Source organism: Rhinatrema bivittatum, chromosome 8 (assembly GCF_901001135.1).
Source record: "Rhinatrema bivittatum chromosome 8, aRhiBiv1.1, whole genome shotgun sequence".
NCBI lineage: Eukaryota > Metazoa > Chordata > Amphibia > Gymnophiona > Rhinatrematidae > Rhinatrema > Rhinatrema bivittatum.
Window position 1 is genome coordinate 34,131,573 of NC_042622.1, and position 24,764 is coordinate 34,156,336.

The window sequence follows — 24,764 nt, forward strand, 5'->3', positions numbered from 1 at the left end:
TCCATGGATGTGTCTGTGTCAACATCTTCCCATGTGTCAGAAAAGGCCTCTAGTTGAGATCCTGAAGGAGGGAAGAAGGTTGATGCGGTAGGCCGTGCTGACACTGATGGATCCTTCGATGGAAGATGTGGTGGCACCGATGTGGGTTTCGGCAGCACCGGAGGCATCAATGGAAAATGGGCCTCTCTGTCCAGAGAGCCCTGATGGACCAGGCATCGGTTCCAGCATCGGTGAAAGGGGACTGGAATCCGTGCCTTCGTTGTCTGAGGACCCCGGAATGGGAATCAGGGCTTTCAGAGGCTTTGCAGGTTGCTTTGGAATCGGTGGCTCGGGTTGTGATGGAAGGGCACAGACGAGTGTATCCAGTCTGGTCAGCAAAGGTGCAAATATCGAAGGTTCCGGTGTCTGTGCCAGTATGGGGGCCTGCATCGACAGCTGTAGGTCTCTGAGAGCATCGAGAACTGCCTGGCAGATAAAACCGTCCAGTTCCTCCCTGAAAGCTGGTATAGATATCGCAGCTACAGGGGGTGGCAGGCTAGGTGCTCCTGGAACCTCCACAGGGACTTGTGGGGGGCTTAGTACCCAGCATCGATATCAGTGGAAATCGCCTTGGGTTTTCAGGTGGAGAGGGTGTTAAAGGCTCCTCTACCTGTGTCCTCTTCACAAGCGGCGCGATAGCCATCGAGGCCGATGCGGTGTCTGTGCCAGCACCAAGAGTCAACTCGTGTCAGTGCTGGTGTCTGTGCTCGGTCTGGTCTTTCTCCAGCACAGAGGTAGATGATGTAGATAAGAACATAAGAAAATGCCATACTGGGTCAGACCAAGGGTCCATCAAGCCCAGCATCCTGTTTCCAACAGTGGCCAATCCAGGCCATAAGAACCTGGCAAGTACCCAAAAACTAAGTCTATTCCATGTTACCATTGCTAATTTCAGTGGCTATTCTCTAAGTGAACTTAATAGCAGGTAATGGACTTCTCCTCCAAGAACTTATCCAATCCTTTTTTAAGCACAGCTATACTAACTGCACTGACCACATCCTCTGGTAACAAATTCCAGAGTTTAATTGTGCGTTGAGTAAAAAAGAACTTTCTCCGATTAGTTTTAAATGTGCCCCATGCTAACTTCATGGAGTGCCCCCTAGTCTTTCTACTATCCGAAAGAGTAAATAACCGATTCACATCTACCCGTTCTAGACCTCTCATGATTTTAAACACCTCTATCATATCCCCCCCTCAGTCGTCTCTTCTCCAAGCTGAAAAGTCCTAACCTCTTTAGTCTTTCCTCATAGGGAAGTTGTTCCATTCCCCTTATCATTTTGGTAGCCCTTCTCTGTACCTTCTCCATCGTAATTATATCTTTTTTGAGATGTGGCAACCAGAATTGTACACAGTATTCAAGGTGCGGTCTCACCATGGAGCAATACAGAGGCATTATGACATTTTCCGTTTTATTCACCATTCCCTTTCTAATAATTCCCAACATTGTTTGCTTTTTTGACTGCCGCAGCACACTGAACCAACGATTTCAATTTGTTATCCACTATGACACCTAGATCTCTTTCTTGGGTTGTAGCACCTAATACGGAACCCAACATTGTGTAATTATAGCATGGGTTATTTTTCCCTATATGCATCACCTTGCACTTATCCACATTAAATTTCATCTGCCATTTGGATGCCCAATTTTCCAGTCTCACAAGGTCTTCCTGCAATTTATCACAATCTGCTTGTGATTTAACTGCTCTGAACAATTTTGTGTCATCTGCAAATTTGATTATCTCACTCGTCGTATTTCTTTCCAGATCATTTATAAATATATTGAAAAGTAAGGGTCCCAATACAGATCCCTGAGGCACTCCACTGTCCACTCCCTTCCACTGAGAAAATTGTCCATTTAATCCTACTCTCTGTAGATGCCTTAGATGGAGTCTGTGACGGACGTCACCGCTACCCTGGTGCTCCCAGCGTGGTTTGATAACTAATTTCTGCAATGCTCATGACGGTGACAATTGGGTGGATGTCGATGGAGTCAACTTGATTTTAAACAGAGTCTCCATCTTGTCGAGGCGAGCCCACCTACCCTTCGAAGTCATCTGGGCACAACTTGGGCACTGAGACACGTCGTGTGATGAGCAGAGGCACAGCACACAGACATCATGTGGGTTGGTAATCGATATGGTTCAGGGACACTCCGGACATTTTCTGAAACCTGTAGTCATACTGGCAGAGGTTGAGGCCCAAAAACGGTCAATGGCCTGCGGACACCGAAAGAGGTGGGAGCGGGAACAGACCAGGGATAGTGAACTTTACTCACCGAGCGATGGGAAACACTATCATGATGGGAGACCCCTATGAGGGAATCTTTTTTGAAGTAAAATTTAAGTTTATTCCGTGAGGAAAATTGTGTGAGAAATTCTCAGAGAGGCAAACTGCAGCGCGGAAAAAAAGACTGAAGGGAGACCCCTGTGGTTGCAGGGATCATGGCATGCTGGGCATGCTCAGTGTGCCAGTCAAAAGTTCTAGAAACTTTGACAGAAAAGTTTTCTATGGTAGGGCTCCATCCAGTGACATCACCCACATGTGAGGACTACCATCCTGCTTATCCTGGGAGAAAGTGGCATCCTGGGCATGATCAGTATGCTAGTCAAAGATTCTAGAAACTTTGACAAAAGTTTTCCATGCCAGGCTCATTCTGATGTCACCCTTCTCTGAGGACTACCATCCTACTTGTTCTAGAGAATGCCTCAATTCAGTCACACACGCAAAACACTGTCTCCCACCAAATACAGAATAAAGACATTAAAATATAAACCGAAACATGCAAACAAAATCTGAATTGAAAACTGCAAGAAGCCAGAGTCTCTATGCAGTGCAACAGTGGAAAAATACCATCATGCTTCATAAGACAAATAAAATCAATGTAAAGCAACAATCATAACAATAAAAGCATACTAACAAAAATATCAAATGCTTTAAAACAGCTGAACATCCAATAATTAAAAACAAACAAAATTTAGAAAATGTCCTAAACAAAAAAGCAAGTTTGCTTACCGTAAACGGTGTTTCCGTAGATAACAGATTTAGCCATGCTGTATGGGAGCTCGTCGCGACCTTCGTAGGCGGAGCTTCCCTTAGTGAGTCACAGAGCTTGAACTCTGTGTATCTGCGCAGTGTGTTCCCACACGAATCAGCCATCTCTCCCTCAGTTTATTTGTAGCCAAGATAGAACGTAGTCGTTAAGTCCTCTCCTTTTTTTTTTTTTTTTTTTTAAACTGTCTAGGGAGGAGGGCAGGGACGCATGGCTAAATCATCTGCTATCTACAGAAACACCGTTTACGGTAAGCAAACTTGCTTTTTCCTGTCAATAACAGGCTGATTTAGCCATGCTGATGGGAGTCCCAAGCAATTGATGGTGTCTTGCTAGTGTCATTTGGAAAGATTAGGACATCCATCGGTCAGAGTAGACAGTCTTATCAGTGTTGGAGGTTTGACAAGACTGCTGAACCTAGTGCAGCATCCGAAGCAGATTGCTGTTGCAAACAGTAATGTAACATAAAGGTGTGTAAAAAAGACCAAGTTGCTGCTTTGCAAATGTCCAATAGGGGTAACTTGTTGAGGTGGGCTACAGATGTAGCTGTGGCTCTAATCTGATGCACTTTAGGTTTCGTATCTAGTTTTAAGGAACGTTTAGAGTACCAAAACTGAATGCACTGTAATAACCAGTTAGCTATCATTCTTTTTGAAACTGGTTGATCTGGCGTATTAGGATTAAAGGAAAGGAAAAGTTGAGACTGTCTAGTCTTAGAATCTGCTCTCCGTTTATAATAAGCTAGGGCCCGCTTGCAGTCCAGTGAGTGCAACTGACTGTCCCTGTCTAATTGATGCGGTTTTGGCTTGAAAATAAGTAGGGTGATTGTCTGATTCAGATGGAACGCAGATACCACCTTGGGCAAGAAGGTTGGATGAGGGCGCAGAGTTACTTTGTCATGGAAGAATTCAAGGTATGGGGGGCAGTGAACTAATGCTTGAAGTTCGCTAACTGCGTGCCGACAATCGCCACTAGGAAGACTGTTTTCCAGGTCAGGTATTTTATATGGGAAGTGTCCATGGTTTCAAAATGTTGATAACATTAATTGCTCTAAAACTACATTCAAGTCCCAAGGAATTGGTGGTCGCAAATGGAGCAACCCATGCATGAATCGTGAGATTAAAAGGTGCTGTGAAATTGGAACTCTGTTCGTGTCATGGAAAGCTGCAATAGCACCGATGTGGACACGAACAGATGTCGTAGCTAGACCCGACTGGTACAGGTGATGTAAGTAGTGAAGAATGTCCGTCACTTCTGCTGAAAAAGGGTTAAGGTTCCTGTGATGGCACCACTGAGAATACGTGTGCCACTTCCCCTTGTAATTATGTCTGGTGGAAGGCTTTCTAGAAGAAATAAGGACGTCCTTTATGTGGGTTGGAAGTGCAAGATGACTTAATATTTGCCTTTCAATCTCCACGCCGTTAGGTGAAGGGAATGATGCATGGGGGAGTAAAGCTCCTCCTTCCTGCATTAGGAGATCTGGGTCGGTTCCCTGAGGCTATGGATAGCCGGAGGAGATAGACATACCATATGGCTGTCGAGGACACACTCGAGCTATTAGAATCATATCTGCTACATCCTGTATACACTTCTGAAGTGTCCTTGAGATAAAAGGAATGGGAGGGTATGTGTATAGTAGGCCCTCCGCCCATGGAATGAGAAAAGCATCTGGAGCGTATCGAAGTTTGCTGGGATAAATGGAGCAAAAGCGAAGGACTTGTCGACTGTCCTCTGTTGCAAAGAGCTCTGTGTGTGGATAACCCCATTTGTTGAAGAGATCTGTTGCTACTTGTGGATTGAGCATCCATTCGTGTGGATGAAAACTTCTGCTGAGATGGTCCGCTGTGGTATTGTCGAGGCCTGGTAAGTAGGTAGCCTGCAGAGAGATGTTCATTGTCTCTGCCCAATGGAGAATGCGAAGGGCTTCCCGACAGAGTCCATGAACCAGACCCGCCTTCCTTGTTTATGTAGAACATGGCGACTTGGTTGTCCATGTAAATCATTAGTCGCTTCCCCGCCACGTGAGTGGAGAAGGTTTGGGGTGCATTCCAGATCGCTCGAGGTTAAAGTAGATTTATGTGGAGTTTGGACTCCTTGGGGGACCATAGACTGAGTTTTTAAATTGGTCAGATGTGCCCCCCAACCATTTCTGGAGGCATCTGAGAGTATCATCTGATAAGGAAGCAGTCGGAAGGGCGCTCCTGTGGAGAGATTGGAGCGGGAGAGCCATCATCAAAAGTCCTGTTTCATTATTGAGATAATCCGAACCCTTGTTGATAAATGTTGTTTGTATTGGCACCACTGGCTCGAGGCCCCATTGTAGTTGCCGCACATGAAGTCTTGTATGAGGGACCACATGAATGGCTGCTGCCATATGACCTAGCAGTTGTAGGACATTTGCTTGATTGTGCATGAGTCGTGCTAGACTCAAAAGGGTTTGAGACCTGTCCTGGGGCAGGTAAGCTCTGTTTATGATGTGAATTACTGCTCCGATAAATTGCAATAGTTGAGTGGGCTGGAAATGTGATTTTTCGTAATTGATTAAAAATCCCAGCTTGTGGAGACATTGTAGAGTTGTGGTCATGTGCGCCTTGAGTGTATTCGGGTCTGATGCGACTATCAGCCAATCGTCCAGGTAAGGGAAGATTTGGATTGATTGTTGTCTGAGATGGGCCACCACTACCGCTAGACACTTGGTGAATACTCTGGGCGCCGAGGATAGGCCAAATGGTAGTACTTTGTACTGGTAGTGAGTGTTCTGAGCTTGAAAACACAGGCAACGCCAGGAGGATTGGTGCATGGGAATGTGAAAGTATGCATCCTTCAGGTCGTTGGAACACATCCAATCGTTCTGTTGCAGAAAAGGAAGAATGTTCTTTTGAGAGGTCATTTTGAATTTCTCCTTCTGGATGTGTTTGTTGAGGTCCCGAAGATCTAGAATGGGTCGAAACCCACCTGACTTCTTGGGAATGAGGAAGTATGGGAAGTAGAATCCTTGATTTTTCTGAGGATTCGGCAGTAGTTGTATGGATTCGTTGAGAAGAAGTTTGGAGACTTCCATTTTTAAGGATGGAATATGATGTTCGAATCCCTGAAGAAGTGAGGTGTGAGGCAGGGTGGGGTAATGAAGTTTAATTTATTTGTAGGACCAATCAGTCCGAAGTTATGGATTCCCAATTGTTTTGCTAGTATTGCAGGCGTCCTCCAATTTGTAGCGGTAATGGTGGCTGGACTGACTTCAAAAAGCCGGGGGCTGTTTTGCTGGGGTGTTGAGCCTTGTCTGACTGGCCGTTGCGGACGGGAACGTTGTCGAGGAATCGAGGTTTGTGAAACAGATGACCTCAGTTGTGCAAATGGTTGCGGTCGGAAAGAGGAATAAGTGCAAAACTGACCTCTTGAGTATGACTTTCTTCAGTAAGTTGGATTGTATCTTTTGGAATTAGAGTGGTATTCCATAGGTGTTGTGAAAGACAGAACCGCTAAGTCTTGTTCTTTCAACTTAGAAACAGTCTCTGCGAATTGATCCCCAAAAAGGTTTTGAGCTTTGCAGGGAATATCAGCCAACTTTTCACGGACATTGTCCCATATAGCGCTTGCACGCAACCAAGCTATGCAACAAGCCGCGATCGCTGCCGAGGAGTTTCTTGCAGAAGTTTCAAAATTGAACTCAATAAATGCCGCAATCCTTCCTCTATGTCAGTAAAGGATTGCAGTAAAGAATTGTCGTCTGCAAGGCAGAGAGGCTGTAATTTTTGTAAGGATTCAAAAAGATATTGTGTTATATAAAACTGATGAGTACTAATTTTTGAGGACAACATTGCTGAATGGTAAGATTTTCGGCCAAATTCGTCCAAATACCTGTTGTCTTTACCCGGCGGCGTATTAGCGTGAAGTTTTGGTTGCTTTGCTTTTGGTATTGCGGATTCCACAACTAATGAATTGTGAGGAAGTTGGGCTGAATTATATGTGGGCGAGTTCCTCATGCAGAATTTCAAATCAGTTTTCCTAGAGGTGGAGGAAGTGGAAAACTGCTTTTCCCACATCTTCTGAAGAACATTCTCAAGAACTGCATGTGGAGTTAAAGCAGTAGGTTCATGAGGCATGTCAAATATTTTCAAAATTCCAAGTGTTTCAGAGCACGGGTCTGCCACCTTTCTGGTTTCCACATTAAGGAGTGCCTCAACTTTTTCAATACATTTTGAATATGTAAGGTCCTCCAGCGGAGAGTAGAGCTCTGGTAGGGTGTCCGGCGGGTCAGAGGGCATGCCCGTTGAGGAACTAGGTGACGAGACCGATGTTAATGGCGATTTTGAATCTTAAGGCGGATCGGCATAGGTATTATAGGAACTTTGTCATCCACTGGAGAGGTTTCCTGTGGCGAAGATGGTGGTGGGGAATCTTGTGGTGGATTATTATTTCCTTCCAAGGTTTCTAGGTCATCAAAGAACGTAAACAATGCTTGAGAGATTCGAGACATTGCCTTCAATGCCAAAGCTCCACTTGGCATGACCGTATGACCTGCTGCTAAAGGTGGGCGAGTAGATGCTGCTGGTAGCAAAACGTCTTCAGTAGATACAACTTTTATGGGTGGAGACTCATGAGGAAGTTATGTTTTTTAGGTAACGGTTCTTGTACAGATGGGGAACGAGTCTTCCGTTTGGAAATGGATGACATATCAGAATATATGGAACTTGCCCTTGAGGACAGAGAATCAGAGAAATCAGAGAATCAGAGAAATACTCCACCATTCTCATCTGAAAGAGATACTCTGGAATGGGAAGAGTGACCAGAGTGTATTGAAGCTGACGCAGATTTGTGCGTATGCATACGGTGACGTGGTTTCTGCAGATGTGTGTGGTGATGTCTCTTTTCCTTATGTTTTAATGAAGATGGTGGCGTTAATGGCGTCACAGGAGCACCTTGCATGGATGGCGTCGTGGGAGGCACCGTATGATGCATGGATGGCATTGTAAGTGGCGCGTGATGCGTCGAAGGCGCCGTAGACGGCTCAACATGTCTCGATGGCGTAAAGGACAGAGCATGCGTCGAGTGCTTCGTACATTGATCATTTATTTATTTATTTATGCGCCGTAGTGTCCAATGGCAACGGCGTCGAACGGTGCGAGGAGCCGGAGACAGATCCCTGTGATCCGGACGCAACTGGTCATTGTTTTTCCGATAGGAGGAATTAACTTAGACCCCTTTTTCGATTGTTTGGGCACTGTAGGTGTATGATACCTGGGCCTCAACTGTACCATGTCTCGTGGTCCCGGCCGGGCGAAGATTGCGTCGACTGAGCTGGGGCATACAAACCCGATGCCCTGAGCCGGTCCATGCGTTCCGCTCATTGACGGCACGCTCGGGGGGGCATCTGTCCACAATCAGGATCCCTGGTCGTGATCGGGCCCAAGGCAGATGTAACAATTATGTCCATCTGTGACAATTTTCCCGCACTGGCAATACTTGAAACCGGAAGGTTTTGGTGCCATGTTGATGAGAAAAAACAGGTAAGAAAAAAAATATTTTTCACTGAGAGAAAGCCCGCATGCGTTCAGCCCACGGAAAAAAAGAAACAGAGATGGCCGATTTGCGCAGGAACACACCGCACAGAGTTCAAGCTCTGTGTCTCACTGAGAGAAGCTCCACCTACGAAGGTCGCTACGCGCTCCCATACAGCATGGCTAAATCAGCCTGCTATCGACGGGAAATATTTCAAAACAGAAGATACATCAAATTCCCAATAATTAAAACTAGTAAGGCTTTTAAAAATCCCTGCTCTCTATACCTGCGAACGTTTGATTCCAGTCATCACAAGATTGTCATAAATTAGTCTGGAGGTGGGGAGGGGATATATGAACTGTCTACTCTCCCTTATAAACACACACATACTAACACATTCATTCTCTCACACACACCATCATATGCTCTCAGGCTCACACCCATGCTGCATCACACAAACATGCTCTTCTCATACAGCAAAATTGCTTACCTTGTAATAGGTGTTATCCCAGGACAGCAGGATGTAGTCCTCACATATGGGTGACGTCATTCACTGAGCCCTTAAGCGGGAAAAACTTCTGGCAAGTTTCTAGAAGCTTTTAACTGGCTGCCTGAGGCTACTGAGCATTCCCGGCATGCCATGATATTCCCTGCCACAGGGGTCTCACTTCAGTCTGGTATGTAGCAAAAAGCTTTAGCAAAATAAAATAATAAAGTCTGAGGACCAACTCCGCGGGGTGGCGGGTGGGTTCCGTGAGGACTACATCCTGCTGTCCTGGGATAACACCTATTACAAGGTAAGCAATTTTGCTTTATCCCAGGACAAGCAGGATGCTAGTCCTCACATATGGGTGATTAGCAAGCTAGAGGCTGAGTCATTATCCATGCAGGTAACAGGAATGCCTTGTTGAAGAAATGAGTCAGCCGAAGATCACAGCAGGCTGGTTGTAGAAGGAGTTGGGATTAAACTGGAAACAAGTTCTTTAAGACAGATTGTCCATAGGCTGAATCTTGTCGTCCTTCCTTGTCCAAACAGTAATGAGCTGCAAAGGTGTGAAGAGAACTCCATGTTGCAGCTTTACAAATGTCAATGATTGGCACTGAACGAAAATGTGCTACCGAGGTTGACATTGCTCTTACTGAATGTGCCTTTACTCGCCCTTGGAGAGGAAGGCCTGCTTTTTCATAGCAAAACTGTATGCAGTCTGCTAACCAATTGGATAGAGTATGCTTTCCCACTGCTTTACCTGGCTTATTTGGATCATAAGAGACAAAAAGCTGATTGGATTTTCTGAGGGACGTAGTGCGATTCAAATAAAAAGACAATGCACGTTTACAGTCCAGAGTGTGTAAAGCTCTTTCTCCTTGGTGAGAATGGGGTCTTGGAAAGAATGTGGGTAGAACTATGGTTTGATTTAAATGGAATTCCGTAACTACCTTAGGAAGGAATTTTGGGTGTGTATGGAGAACCACTCTGTCATGGAGAAACTTTGTATAAGGTTCATACGTGACAAGTGCTTGTAACTCACTAACTCTCCTAGCTGATGTAATGGCTATGAGGAAAATAGTTTTCCATGTGAGAAATTTAAGATCACAGGAATCTATCGGTTCGAAAGGAGAACGCATTAATCCTGTTAAAACCAAATTCAGATCCCATTGTGTGGCTGAAGGCCGAATTGGTGGTTTAAGGTGAGTTAGACCTCTCATGAATCTACTGACGAGAGGTTGTGTGGATATAGGTGCATCTCCTATCTTGTTATGATAAGCTGAGATTGCGCTCAAATGCACTCTGATTGACGATGTCTGAAGACCAGAGTCTGAGAGATAGTACAAATATTCTAGAAGAGAAGTTGTGGGGCAAGTGAAGGGATCAATATTGTTTTGCTTGCACCATAAAGTAAACCGTTTCCATTTGAAAGAATAATTCCTTCGTGTGGAAGGTTTGCGTGAAGCTATAAGCACTTGAGAAACATTAGTTGAAAGATTAAGTGATTGTAGGGTTAAGCTTTCAACATCCATGCAGTCAGGGATAGGGATTGAAGGTTGGATGGCGCAACTGACCCTGATCCTGAGTGATGAGATTGGGAGCTACTCCCAGGCATATGGGATCCCTGCCTGAAAGGTCTAGCAGAGTGGGAAACCATACTTGTCGAGGCCAATACGGGGCTATGAGTATCATGGACCCCTTGTCCTGTTGTAGCTTCACCAGTGTCTTGGTGATAAGCGGTATTGGAGGATATGCATATAGTAGGCCTGAGTTCCAAGGGTGAGCAAAGGCGTCCTTGGCTGGTTGGTTCTTCTGTTTGTGCAGAGAACAGAAGTTGTCCACTTTGTGGTTCAGATGCGACGCAAAGAGGTCTGTTTGTTGTCCCCAACGCTGGAATATTTTGGTCGCTATCGAGGGATTCAGGGACCACTCGTGTGGTTGGAACTGGCGACTGAGTCGGTCTGCTAGGACATTTTGAATCCCTGCTAGATAAGTGGCCTGGAGGAACATTGAGTGGTTCAAGGCCCAGTCTCAGATTTGTGCAGCTTCCTGACAAAGGAGATACGAGCCCATACCTCCCTGTTTGTTGATGTACCACATGGCTACAGTATTGTCTGTCTGGATTAGCACAGTCTTGTGCGAAAGGCAGTCCTTGAAAGCATGCAGCGCATAACGTATAGCTCGAAGTTCCAGAAAATTGATTTGATATGTGGCTTCGAGTTTTGTCCAAGTTCCTTGAGTTTGAAGAGAGTTTAGGTGAGCACCCCACCCCAAGGTTGATGCATCTGTAGTTAATGTTATCTGAGGGATCGGTTTTTGGAAGGGTAGGCCCTTGCGTAAATTGTCCTTGATTGTCCACCATTGTAGCGAGGAGCATAGTTGGTGGGTTACTTGGATTTGGTAATGTAGTGGTTGAATGGCTTGGATCCATTGTGATCGAAGAGTCCATTGGGTGAGTCGCATGGCAAGTCTTGCCATAGGAGTGACGTGAACCGTTGAAGCCATGTGGCCTAGTAAAATTAGAAATTGATGAGCTGTCACTTGTGGTTGTATGGATATTGAGTATGCCAACTGGGACAGTGTGAGTGCACGGTCTTCTGGAAGAAAAGCCTGTGCAAGGTTTGTGTTTAATTCTGCTCCTATGAATTGGAGTAGATGAGACGGGTTCAGGTGGGATTTTTGATAATTGATGAGGAATCCCAGTTTGTGAAGTAACTTTATCGTAGAATGTAGAGAAGTTATTGCTCCTTGTTGTGATTGACTTTTGATTAGCCAATCGTCGAGATAAGGAAAGACATGAACCCCTTGTTTGTGTAAATGTCCCGCTATCACTGCCAGGCATTTGGTGAATACTCTGGGAGCTGAAGCTAGGCCGAATGGCAAGACTCTGTATTGGAAATGTTGATGTCCTACCGTGAATCGGAGGTACTTGCGATGAGGCGGAAATATTGGAATGTGAGTGTATGCATCTTGAAGATCCAGAGAACAAAGCCAATCTCCCTTTTGTATTAGTGGAAGCATGGTGCCTAGTGACACCATCCTGAATTTTTCTTTTCTTAGGAATTTGTTGAGATTTCTGAGATCTAGAATGGGACGCAGGCCTCCGGTTTTCTTTGGAATGAGGAAATACCGGGAATAGAATCCTCTTCCCTTCTCTGAGTGTGTGGTACGTATTCCACCGCCCTTGCTTTCAGAAGAGCAGATAATTCTGTTTGTAACTGAGGTATGTGATTGAGATGGGAGTTTTGTGGTGGAAAATCCTGAGGGAGAGAAATGAAGTCTAGGCGGTAACCTTGATGAACAATGGACAAGACCCAATGATCTGTTGTAATGTTTGTCCATGCCTTGTAAAATTGGGAAATTCTCCCTCCAACTGGCAATTTGGGATAAGGATTGGGTAGTTGGCTCTGCACTCTGGGATGATTTTCAAAAACCCGAGGTGGAACCTGTTTGAGGGGGTGGCTGTGGCCTTGCAGACCGTTGTCTCTGTTGTGGACGTTGTTGAGTTCTTGGAGGTCTTGACCTAGAGGCCTGAGGATAATACCTCCTTGGTCGGTAAAAAGGACTTTTAGTGTCCCTACGTGATGGTCTGTGAGTTGGATGAGTTGCAGTGTCATGAGGCAAGGTGGATAGTTGCTTCAAGGTTTCTGAATGTTCTCGAAGCTGTGCAACGGCATCTTGCACCTTTGTGCCAAACAAATTATCACCTTGACACGGTAGGTCTACCAATTTGTCTTGTACTTCAGAGCGTAAATCTGAAGCTTTTAGCCAGGCCCACCGTCTTGCGCTGATGCCAGATGCAGCAGTTCTTGATGATGTTTCGAAAGCATCTTAGGCTGCCCTTACCTCGTGCTTTCCTGCGTCTAGGCCCTTTTGTACAATTTGCTGTGCTGCCTCTTGTTGTTGCTGAGGCAGGGATGGTAAAAACTCTTCTATTTGTTTCCAGAGATTTCTCTGGTGCTGCGTCATATAAAGCTGATATGCAGCAATCTTAGAGTTCAGCATGGCTCCCTGGTAGATTTTCCTTCCCATTAGATCTAAAAATCTGCTGCCTTTCCCTGGAGTGATTGAAGCATGTGTTCTGGATCTGCGTGATTTTTTCTGAGCAGATTCTACAACTAGGGAGTTGTGAGGGAGTTGAGGCTTTTCAAAACCTGGTGCCGCTTGTGCAAGTTAAGTGGAGTCTACTCTCCTGTTTACAGCAGGGGTTGTACATGGGTGTTCCCATATTCTCTGCTGAAGCTGTAAAAGTACTTCATGCACTGGTATGGCTAAATTGTGTTTAGGAGGATCCACAAATAGTAGTATTTCAAGGGTTTGTTGCCTCTCATCTCTTTCAGCCTGGAGCTGGAAGGGTATAGACTCAGACATTTCCTGTATAAAAGAAGAAAATGAAAGGTCTTCCGGAGGTGACTTTTTTAGCTTGAGGCGGAGTATTCTCAGATAAAAAATCCTCTGAGGAATGCTCTGATTCTGTGTCTGACCATGTGTCTGACGTAGGTTGGTATTGAGGAGGTTCCAATCTTTTAGATGGGGGAACTCCTAAAGGTCCCTGTAAGGGATCTTGAGGGTCTGGTCTACCCTCTCTGTCCTCATCCTCTAGATCCTCCTCTTCCTGACCAGGTGCTATGGGCAAGGATGCTAAGAGGTCTTGGTACCTTTTAGTGAGGATGCTATGTAGTCTTGCTTCAGAGGTAGAAGCGTCTGGAGCTGGAATGGAAGTATGTTTAAGTTTTCCTGATGCCTTTTTTGTTGCAGTTGTCTTTTCTGGTACAGGTGTTCTAGTTGGAGCTAGAGTGTACAAGGACATCGATGGTGCAGGAGTTGGAATCGATGAAGTATGAAATGTGAACATGGAGATTGGGATCATCAATGAAATGGGTCTAGAGGTCATCGTGGTCATCGAGCTTTTTGTAAGTAACGATGTCATCGATGAGTCCTGTAATGCGGATGGTACTGTCATCGAAGAGGTAGTGTACGGCATCGATGAACTCATCGCTGACATCGGCGTTGATGGGGTCGCCGGCATCGGCTGGGCAGCCGGTATCGCGGTTGAAAACATCGGCAATTCTGCCGGCATCGACACGGCAGTCGGCATTGGCGATGACGCCGGTATTTGATCTCTTTCAGGGCATCGGTGACTATCTGTTTGATCAACGTAGTTAAGTCTGCAACCGATGTCGATGGTATCGATTCCTGCACGGATATTACGGAGGTCGATAGAAACTTTTGTTTTTTAGGGACCGGTTCCCCTGGCGGTGGTAACGGAGGAATGGAACGGTGCCGTCGGTGCTTATGTTTAGAACGTGTTTCAGATACCGACCTTGTCGATGACGCGGAGGGTGTTGGAGAGGAGGCATCCCCGGAACCCTCCGGAATTCTTTTCTTTATTAAGATCTTTTTTGTGATGCCTACCGGTGATGATTTTGTTGAAGTCATCGGCGATGGCGCTGCCTGAATTTGAAATATTTGTGCCATTTTTTCTTGGCGGAGTTTCCTGCCTTTCACCGTCATCTCCTGACATCGTGAACAGGCCGCGATGTCATGGTCTCCACCAAGGCAACGAACGCATTCGACATGCGGGTCCGTTAAGGACATTGTCCGGTTGCAGGCCAGGCATTTTTTGAAGCCCGAAGTCTTTTTGGCGACATCCGTCGATGAAATTTGGTGTTATCTTAGCGAAAAAACGTATAGTTTTGTCACCAGCCGGTGACAAAACGAGTGAGACCCGTAAAGGGCAAAAAGTACTATAAAGTTTTCTAGTTGTGAGGTAAGCTCACAGGGCTCCTATGAACCGCGATGCAGTTAGCAGCGCTGAAAAAAGAAGACTGAAGTGAGACCCCTGTGGCAGGGAATATCATGGCATGCCGGGCATGCTCAGTAGCCTCAGGCAGCCAGTTAAAAGCTTCTACAAACTTGCCAGAAGTTTTTCCCGCTTAACGGCTCCGTGAATGACGTCACCCATATGTGAGGACTAGCACCCTGCTTGTCCTGGGATAATCACATATATGATCCCTTAAATACATGTTTCCCAGGCTCACAAGTAAATTCACAACTGTAGAACACAATACACCCTCGTACTAGGAAGTACAGCTTGGAAAACAGAATAAGTTGGACTGCTACAGATCCTGACACAAACTACATGCTAGCAAGAATCCTCACCTCCGTCCCACATGCAAAACAGACACTCACCAAATACAGAAATGACCACAAATTAAAAATAAAAACATGGAGATAAAAGCTGAACTGGAAACTCCCAAAAAGCTAGACTCTGCTTGAAGTGTACTCCTGGGCGAATTCTGCACACAAAAACTGAAAAGTCTGCAAAATTCTGCAAACTTTATATTGGTCAAAATAACACAATTTACATGACAATCTTAAGTAATTATATTTTAAATTATTACAGAAAAAAATTAAAGTTGCAGAATTTTAAATATTTTGAGCAGAATTTCCCTAGAAATTCACTGTAAGAGTGTCCTCTTCACACACACACCCCCTCATACAGGCTCCCTCACTCTCTCGCACATACACATCCCCTCATACAAGGCCCTCTCTCTCTTGTATACACACCAACACAAGCTCCCTTTCTCTTTCACACAGGCATCCTCACACAGGTTACCTATGTCTCTCTCTCACGCAGCCTTTCACACAGGCTCTGTCTCACACATACACAATCCCTTCACACAGGCTAGCACCTCACATACCCACGATCCCTTTTTCATACACAAGAGCTTTCAATCTCTCACACACACACAATTCCTTCGCAATCTTCTCATATAGGCTCCCTCGCTCGGAAACCCACACTCTAGCATCCTCCCCCCCACCCACCCTCTCTTACCTCCCATGCTCTCCCACACCCTTCCCTCATATTTATTTATTTAAGTGTTTCTATATACCACAACACATTTGGATCACCACCTCGGTTTACAAGAAAACATAGAACATAAGAACATAAGAAAATGCCATACTGGGTCAGACCAAGGGTCCATCAAGCCCAGCATCCTGTTTCCAACAGTGGCCAATCCAGGCCATAAGAACCTGGCAAGTACCCAAAAACTAAGTCTATTCCATGTAACCATTGCTAATGGCAGTGGCTATTCTCTAAGTGAACTTAATAGCAGGTAATGGACTTCTCCTCCAAGAACTTATCCAATCCTTTTTTAAACACAGCTATACTAACTGCACGAACCACATTCTCTGGCAACAAATTCCAGAGTTTAATTGTGCGTTGAGTAAAAAAGAACTTTCGCCGATTAGTTTTAAATGTGCCCCATGCTAACTTCATGGAGTGTCCCCTAGTCTTTCTACTATCCGAAAGAGTAAATAACCGATTCACATCTACCCGTTCTAGACCTCTCATGATTTTAAACACCTCTATCATATCCCCCCTCAGTCGTCTCTTCTCCAAGCTGAAAAGTCCTAACCTCTTTAGTCTTTCCTCATAGGGGAGTTGTTCCATTCCCCTTATCATTTTGGTAGCCCTTCTCTGTACCTTCTCCATCGCAATTATATCTTTTTTGAGATGCGGCGACCAGAATTGTACACAGTATTCAAGGTGCGGTCTCACCATGGAGCGATACAGAGGCATTATGACATAATGCAGCAACAGGCTTTACAAGAAACACATATGAGATATAAAATAGCAACAGCCTTTACAATGCAAATTCATAAGTTAACAAGAACTGCATAACAATGGAAATATGTACACAACAATATGGTGATAATGGAATTGCTTTAACAGATGTTACAGTATAGGCTCCCTCTCTGAAACCCACACTCAAAGCATCCCCCCCACTCCCCCTCTTACCAACCAAGCTCACCCTCCCCCACATCCCCTCTCCTTTCTCACACAACATTCTCTCTCACCAGCATCCCCCTCCCCTCATATAGGCTTCCTCTCTCTGAAACCCACACTCAAGCATCCCCTCCACCCACCCTCCCCACCCCACCTCTTACCAACCATGCTGTCACCCTCCCCTCTTCTCACACACACATTCTCTCTCACCGGCATCCCCCTCCCCATAATCTCTCTCACACTCTCCTGCTCTCTCACCCTCCCCTCCCAGACACACATTCTCTGTGACCGGCATGCCGCGGGACGCACTCCATTCGCAGCAAAGACAAAGGCCCGGCGCAATGTTCACGGCGAAAAGGGAAGGCCCCCATGTGCCGTGATTGGCACGCCGAGCCTTCATCTTCGCTGCGAACGGAGCGTGTGCCGCGGGACGCGCTCCGTTTTCGACATGCAGGGTCTCCTCTGCTATTTTCTACGCAGAATTTGGCAATTTTGCGCAGATGGGGAATTCTGCGCAAATTCTGCATTCCGCAGGAGCGCAGAATTCCCCCAGGAGTAGAAGTGTAACACCATAGAAATAAAAGCAAATGAATTTTTCTGTATTGTACAAATTAGAAATATTTGCATGCATACTTCCCAAAACTGACTCCAAAAAACAAATTCTTCTCACTTCCCTTCTCAGAGAAACAAAAGCAACAGTTGCTAGAGTTCATACTCCAAGCCTCCAGCAGTTTTGCTTTCTCTACCTCCAGCAACCTTGCTCAATCTCCCCCTCCCATCCACTCCTCAACCCTAGAATACCATGTGATTGTCACTGACCTTCTGCAAATCAACTTGGATGCCAGCAATCCAATGGAAACGGGTGGCCCGTCAGATACTAATCCTCCTACTGCTGCCTCATTCTGCTCACAGACGCAGCAACCTCTTTCCCCTGTTCTGCACAGGCAAAGGCCATGCAGCCCTCCCAATGTCCCATATGGAGTAGCAGGCGGAATCTTACTTCGAGCCAAAGCAAAGTTCCATATTCTGACTCATATTGTGATGCTTCTGGTTGCATCGCTGACTGCCCACCCAATGGGCCTGGGCTGCCTCCATGACCAGCCTCACAATGAGGCTGCCACCTGCTACACAGCTCCACTCCTTATTTGCCCCTCCCCCCCCCCCAAGAGTCCCTCCTCTATGGCTGCTGCAGTCAGGGGCCCACATGACTGCAGACTTCCTCTTCCAATGGCCAATAGCCAAACTGGTCAGAGTATACCAACTGAAAAAAGGGCAAAAAAGGCAGCGATTAAGGCAAGGAATTCACTGAAGGACCTGACCATTGCCTGTAGGTTACAGTGGCTGAAACAGGCTCTCCACCCTCATCACATGGATCAAAACAGATCAAACAATCCAGCAACCAGATATATAACCAGATATATATAACCAATCCAGCAATCAGTTCTTACCAGTTTTGACACGTTACTCCCCATGCTTAAGCTATATCCAAGTTTTTCTCTCCACCTGTTCCATGTAAGACAACTTTGTCACTGTTTTTTATGGTTGCAATGTAAACCGGAGTGATAATTAACTCTGTTAATTGAACTTCGGTATAGAAAAGTTATGTTATAAATAAATAAATAAATAAATAAATATAAAGAATGGATGAACATATATGTACATAAGCAACACCTAGTCTTGGGGGAAAATTCTGCACTACTACAGAGCACAGAATTTGCGCAGAATTCCCCCCCCCCCCCCCCCTGCACAGAAAATAGCAGAGGAGACCCCGGCATGCCACAAACAGTGCGCGTGAAGACGAAGGCCCGTGTGGGGCGTGGGACGTGTTACGCTCTCAGCGAAGATGAAGGCCCAGGCACACTGTTCGCAGCAAAAATGGAAGGCCCCGTGTGCCGCGGAGTGTGCTCCGCTCATGGCGAAGGGGGAAGGAGTGTGTGTGTGTGTGTGTGTGTCTGTGTGAAGATGTATGTGTGAGAGAGAAAGGGAGCTTTTTCTGTATTAATTTAAAATGCAATTACTTAAAGACTGCCATGTAAATTGTGTTATTTTGACCAATATAAAGTTTGCAGAATTTTAAGTTTTTGTGAGCAGAATTCCCCCAGGAGTAAACACCACATAAAATTTTATTTTATTTATTTAAGGCTTTTATATACCGACTTTCTTGATACAAATCAAATCAACTCGGTTTACATCGAACTAAAAATGATGGCAAACTCAGATTTATGAGGCAAAACAGGAGGAGAACAATTTTCAAAAGCCATTTACATGGGTAAATTGGTCTTCCTAAAAATTGACCTCAGCAGCTAAAGAAAAGTATGCATACATGACATTGTCAATAGTACCCATGCTATTTTGTCCCTCTTAGTAGCCCACACAAAAGAGCTGGTACAAACTAAGCAGATGGTTTTAATGCAAGTACTTTAACTGAATTTTGAAAGGAAAAGTACCCCCATGATTTTCCTTAAAACCACCTACACAATTTACATCTATGAAAATAGCCCTGTAAAAATCCATATACCAACCTTCTGGCAATAAATGCTAGTTTTAATAATTAAAATCTTCAGGGTACCCACGAGATGTTGCTTTACGACAGTTCACTTATGCTTAGTTAACTGGTTAAAAATCCCATTTTAGGCGCTCTTTCAAACTGGAAAAAAAAATATCACCTGATGTCCTGTCCACCCATCTATCTGTGATCAGCTGCTGCATAAGGGTGCTGTGAGCTCCCCAGAAAGTAAGAATCACATATGTTGGCCTGCCTGGCTCTGCTATGCCTTTAATACAGAGGGCGTAGCATACTGAAATGTTATGCTAAGCTCACCAAGTTTGCTCACTTGCCTTTGCTGCTAGCATAATCTCCATACAACACCTCTAGAACTAGGACTTCTCAATTTGTTTTGCCTGGTCAGATACAGCAGTTAAAAAAAAAAAACATTAGAAAGAATATTTCATGAACTGACAGTCTAAGGTCAGTCCTGAAAACACTCATCTTTAACTCTATTCTGTAGCAGTTATTTATTGCACTGAAAGTTCACTTTAAATATTTAAATACACAAACTACATTTTAAAGAAGACCAATACAAATCTTTATTCTTCAAGATGTTCAGCTGTTCGCATAAACAAAATGCAGTGCATCTAATCTTACCATCTGTGTAGGTAACATTGTACTGCACAGTGATGAACATAATGGCATACTTTGCTGTGACCTAAAATTAAGAAAGCAAAATAGAAATTAGTTGTATAGTGTAACATTTCAATAAAGAAAATTTTAGCAAGGAATATAAAGTTTTCTTTCATTTTGGGACTATGGGAACCCTCAACCCCACAAAAATCTAGCTAAATCAAGCCTGAAGCTGACCCAGTGGCAGTACTGTTCACAGAGGAGGGACCTTAAATTAGCCAGGGCTGGGTTACTGCAGTCAGCATTTACATCCCATGGGGGAGAAGTGCATGGAGAGTGGAAGGAAGTCGGTCACCACATAATGGCAACACTTACTTGCCAGATTTAGAGCCCATGATTGCAGGATTCAGGAATGAACCCAGATCTTGCATCCAGCCAAGGGCTGAACTACAATAAGTTGGAAGAAGATAGAAAATAAAGGGGGAAAAGATTCCAATTTAGTTGTGAATGAAGGCTCATAGTGCCAAATCCCAGCCCTACTTCTGACTGAACTGCAAGTATAAATATTCTATTACTGTTTCCAAAAATATAACAAGGCAACATAAGAAATAAAACATATGTTTGCTTACAGATTTTCAAAATTAAGGCAAATCAATATAGCTCAATAGGATACATCTACTGTAATTTTTCTTTTAAACGCTTGACTTTCAACATGCACTATGTACACTGTGCATTATCTTTCCCAGAACAAATCTATCACCATTTTCTCAAAATTCTATAAATGAACTGGAAATTTAAAAACAACAATGATGGAGTGTTTTTGAAAACCAAGAGAGGAGCAATGGGAAAGCATGTGAAAAAACTATCACTTCTAAAACAACGGATCTTGAAATAACTTTATGGGATGGACCGTTGGTAAACAATTACTAACTATAAAGTAGGTACCAGTGTGACCAGTGTTTTTATCATTTAACCAAGAACCTGTGACTTTATGACCTTCATAATAGGCTTCATCGTATCATATTAAATTCCGCTCTCACACTCAACCTTATATATAATCATCGGTCATGAAAAGTACATTTTTGTTTGTTTTTTTTCTTTGCAACTTATCACTTGATGTGCAACTCATGTACTGTGATCCATGAATTAGTGAAAAAATGTTTGTTGCATTACTTATCTTAGCGATATAACATAGATAGAAGCTAACCACTCCGAGATAAACTCTACCCAGTAGCTCTGCCCGACACGGGACTGTGTTTCAGATTTCAACAATCCTTTTTCAAGGGCTTAGTTATGTTGCAGTTTGGTTTTAAACATGGTGCAGTGGCATGATGGCGTCTGATTTCCGGTATCAGCTTCTATCCCTTGAAAAGGATCATTGAAATCCAAAACACGGTCTCGTGTCGGGCAGAGCTAACGGGTAGAGTTTCTCTCGGAGTGGTTGGCTTCTATCTATGTTATATCGCTAAGATAAGTAATGCAACAAACATTTTTTCACTAATTCATGGATCACAGTACATGAGTTACACATCACGGGATAAGTTGCAAAGAAAAAAAAATGTACTTTTCATGACAGATGATTATATATAAGGCGGAGTGTGAAAGTGGAATTTAATACTATACGATGAAGCCTATTATGAAGGTCATAATCTCACAGGTTCTTGGTTAATTGCTAAAAACACTGGGCACACTGGTACCTACTTTATAGTTAAAAAACTATTAATGTCTGAGGGACATGACATAGGAAAACCCCATTAGTACGTCAGACCTATATTTTTTTTTGGCACATTTTTCCAATTTGCACGAACTCAAAGTATTTCTTAGCTGTTGCCTAGCACATTATTTAGGGAAGCTTGGTACATTTAACCAATGATCTCATACCGACAGGGTATTTTACTGACCTTAAAGTTAAGTAAGCAATAAAATATACTAGCCACATGGCTAATAAAGGGTTTCATAGCAAGCCTCAGGTATTTATGGACAAAGGCTGAGCACCTTCAGGACCCAAGAATTAACTGGAATCCCCTTAATTCACATCCTGTAGTATTATGGTACTTCTAAAAAGTTTCAGAACTTAAGAAAAAAAATGCTGCAATGGCACGCAGGTGAACACGTACAGAAGAAATCTGGAGGCCAGACTCTGAAAGATGCCATAGATAATCTAGTAAAGATGGCGTGGAACAGGAGAAAGGGTCAATACCTTTTTCAGTGCACCACTCGGTAAATCTAGACCACTTGGAACAGTAAGATTTGTGTGGAAGGCTTTCATGAAACTACAAGAAACTGAGAGACTTGCGTTGAAAGATTGGTTGTAGGATCAAGCTTTCAACATCCAAGCTGTCAAGGCAAGAGTTTGTAGGTTCGGATGGCGTAACCTGCCGTGATTCTGAGTTATGAGAGTGGGCGCTGTGCCCAGGCGAACTGGTTCTCTGATTGAGAGATCGAGAAGTATGAGAAACTATACTTGCCAAGGCCAGTACGGGGCTATGAGAATCATTGATGGTTGAGCGACCCCAGCGTTGAAAAATTTTGCTCGCTAAACAGGGATCCAGAGACCATTCGTGTGGGTGGAAACGGCAACAGATTGTCTGCTAGGACGTTTTGTATGCCTGCGAGGTAAGTGGCCCTGAGACTCATGGAGTGTGCTAGGGCCCCGGCCCAAATCTGTACTGCTTGACACAGGAGATAGGAGCCTGTGCCTCCTTGTTTGTTTATGTACCACATTACGACTGTGTTGTCTGTCTATATCAATACAGTCTTGTGTGAGAGGCAGTCCTTGAAGGCATAAAGGGCATATCTTATCGCTCGAAGTTCTAAAAAGTTTGACAATTTTTTTCGAGCAGGGTCCACGTACCTTGAGTCTGCAGGTTGTTGACGTGAGCTCCCCATCCCAAGGTTGAATGCATCTGTGGTTAGAGTTACTTGAGGAGTCGGCTGTTGGAATGGTAACCCACTCCTCAAAGCCGATTGGTTTGTCCACCATTGAAGTGAAAGACGTAACTGGTTGTTGACTCGAATCAAGGTCGACGTAGGTGAAGAGCTTGCAGCCAATTGAGACTTCAGGGTCAACTGAGTCCTTCTCATGGCTAGCTTTGCCATAGGTGTTATGTGGACTGTGGACGCCATGTGGCCTAGTAAAGTCAGGAATTGATGAGCAGAGGCGAAGTTGCGGGTGCTCAAGGAGTTTGCAAGATTTGCTAGATTGTTTGCACGGTCGCTTGGAAGAAAAGCTTTTGCGACTGTGGTGTCGAAGTCTGCTCCAATGAAAGTAAGAAGTTGAGACGGGTTCAAATGTGATTTCTGATAATTGATTAGAAACCCCAGGGAATGTAAAAGAGATATGGTGGTCCGCAAGGCAGCCAAAGCTCCTTGTTTAGATTGATTCCTGATGAGCCAGTCATCTAGGTAGGGAAAAACGAATGCTGTTTTTTCTTAAATGTGCTGCCGCAACTACCAGGCATTTTGGGAACACCCGAGGTGCTGAGGCCAGTCCGAATGGAAGAACTCTGTACTGGAAATGTCTTTTTCCCCACTACGAATCGTAGATACTTTTGATGTTGTGGGGAAATGGGAATGTGAACATTAGCTTCTTGAAGATCCAGAGAACAGAGCCAATCCCCTCGTTGCAATAGGGGAAGAATGGTTCCCAGGGAAACCATGCGGAATTTTTCTTTTTGAAGAAATTTGTTGAGATTGTGGAGGTCTAGGATGGGTCGGAGACAGCCTGTTTTCTTTGGAATTAGGACATAACGTGAGTAGAACCCCCCTGCCGTGTTGAGACCGGGGAATTGTTTTGATAGCCCTGGTAGTCAGTAGGGTAGAGAGTTCTGATTGTAGTTGAGATGATATGATGCTGTGCGACCACAGAGGAATGGGTGGAGACTCCAGTAGCAGCTTTTGAAATTTTAAACGGTACCCCCTGTTCAAGATAGCTAACACCCACTGATCCGTGGTGATGAGGCTCCATTGGTGTTGGAAGTAGTGGAGCCGACCTCCGACAGGCAAGTTGGGTTGGGGATTGTTGAAAAGGCTGCTGTTCTCTGATTTCAAAAACCAGATGCTGGTCCTGTTTGTGGGGGTGGCTGAGCTTTAGCCTGCTTTGGTTGACGTCAATGTCCTCTCTGGGATTGACGGAAAGGGCGTGTAGAAGAAGTAGGCGGATAGTACCTACGAGGCCGACAGAAGGGCCTTCTAGTGTCACGTCTTGCAGGTTTACATACTGAGGATGGTTGGTCCGATGGCAGCTTAGACAGCTGGCGGAGTGTGTTGTGATGATCTTTAAGTAAAGAGACAATAGCTTGGATTTTCTCTCCGAAGAGGTTGTCTCCTGTACATGGTAGATCCACGAGTCTCTCTTGGACTTCCATTCTGAGATCTGAGGCCTTCAGCCAACCCCATCTACGTGCACTAATACCTGTAGCTGATAGACAGGCCGCTGTTTCAAAATAATCATATGCGGCCCTTACTTCATGTTTCCCTGATTCTAGCCCTTTGACAATAAGAGCGTGGAGTGCTACTTGTTGTGTTAGAGTATCTGCTATATCTTGTACTTGTTTCCATAAGTTCCTTTAATACTGTGTCATATATAACTGATATGCAGCTATATGGGACACAAGCATGGATCCTTGGAATACTTTCCTCCCTAAAGAATCTAGAAATCTATGTTCCTTTCCTGGAAGAGCAGATGAATGTGGCTTCTGCTTCCTTGCTTTTTTCTGGGCAGATTCAACAACAAATGAATGATGTGACAACTGTGGTTTTTGAAAACCTGGTG

The 24,764-nt window shown here is 44.5% G+C and overlaps 1 protein-coding gene across 1 annotated transcript in view; it reads right to left on the reverse strand.

Moving 5' to 3' along the window:
- Window positions 1-24,764, reverse strand: part of LOC115097484 (translocating chain-associated membrane protein 1-like) — a 233,511-nt gene that overhangs the window by 145,677 nt on the left and 63,070 nt on the right. Inside the window, exon 2 of the mRNA XM_029613374.1 lies at window positions 20,015-20,075. Within this exon, the coding sequence (XP_029469234.1) occupies window positions 20,015-20,075 (61 nt within the window). The remainder of the gene's footprint in view (window positions 1-20,014; window positions 20,076-24,764) is intronic.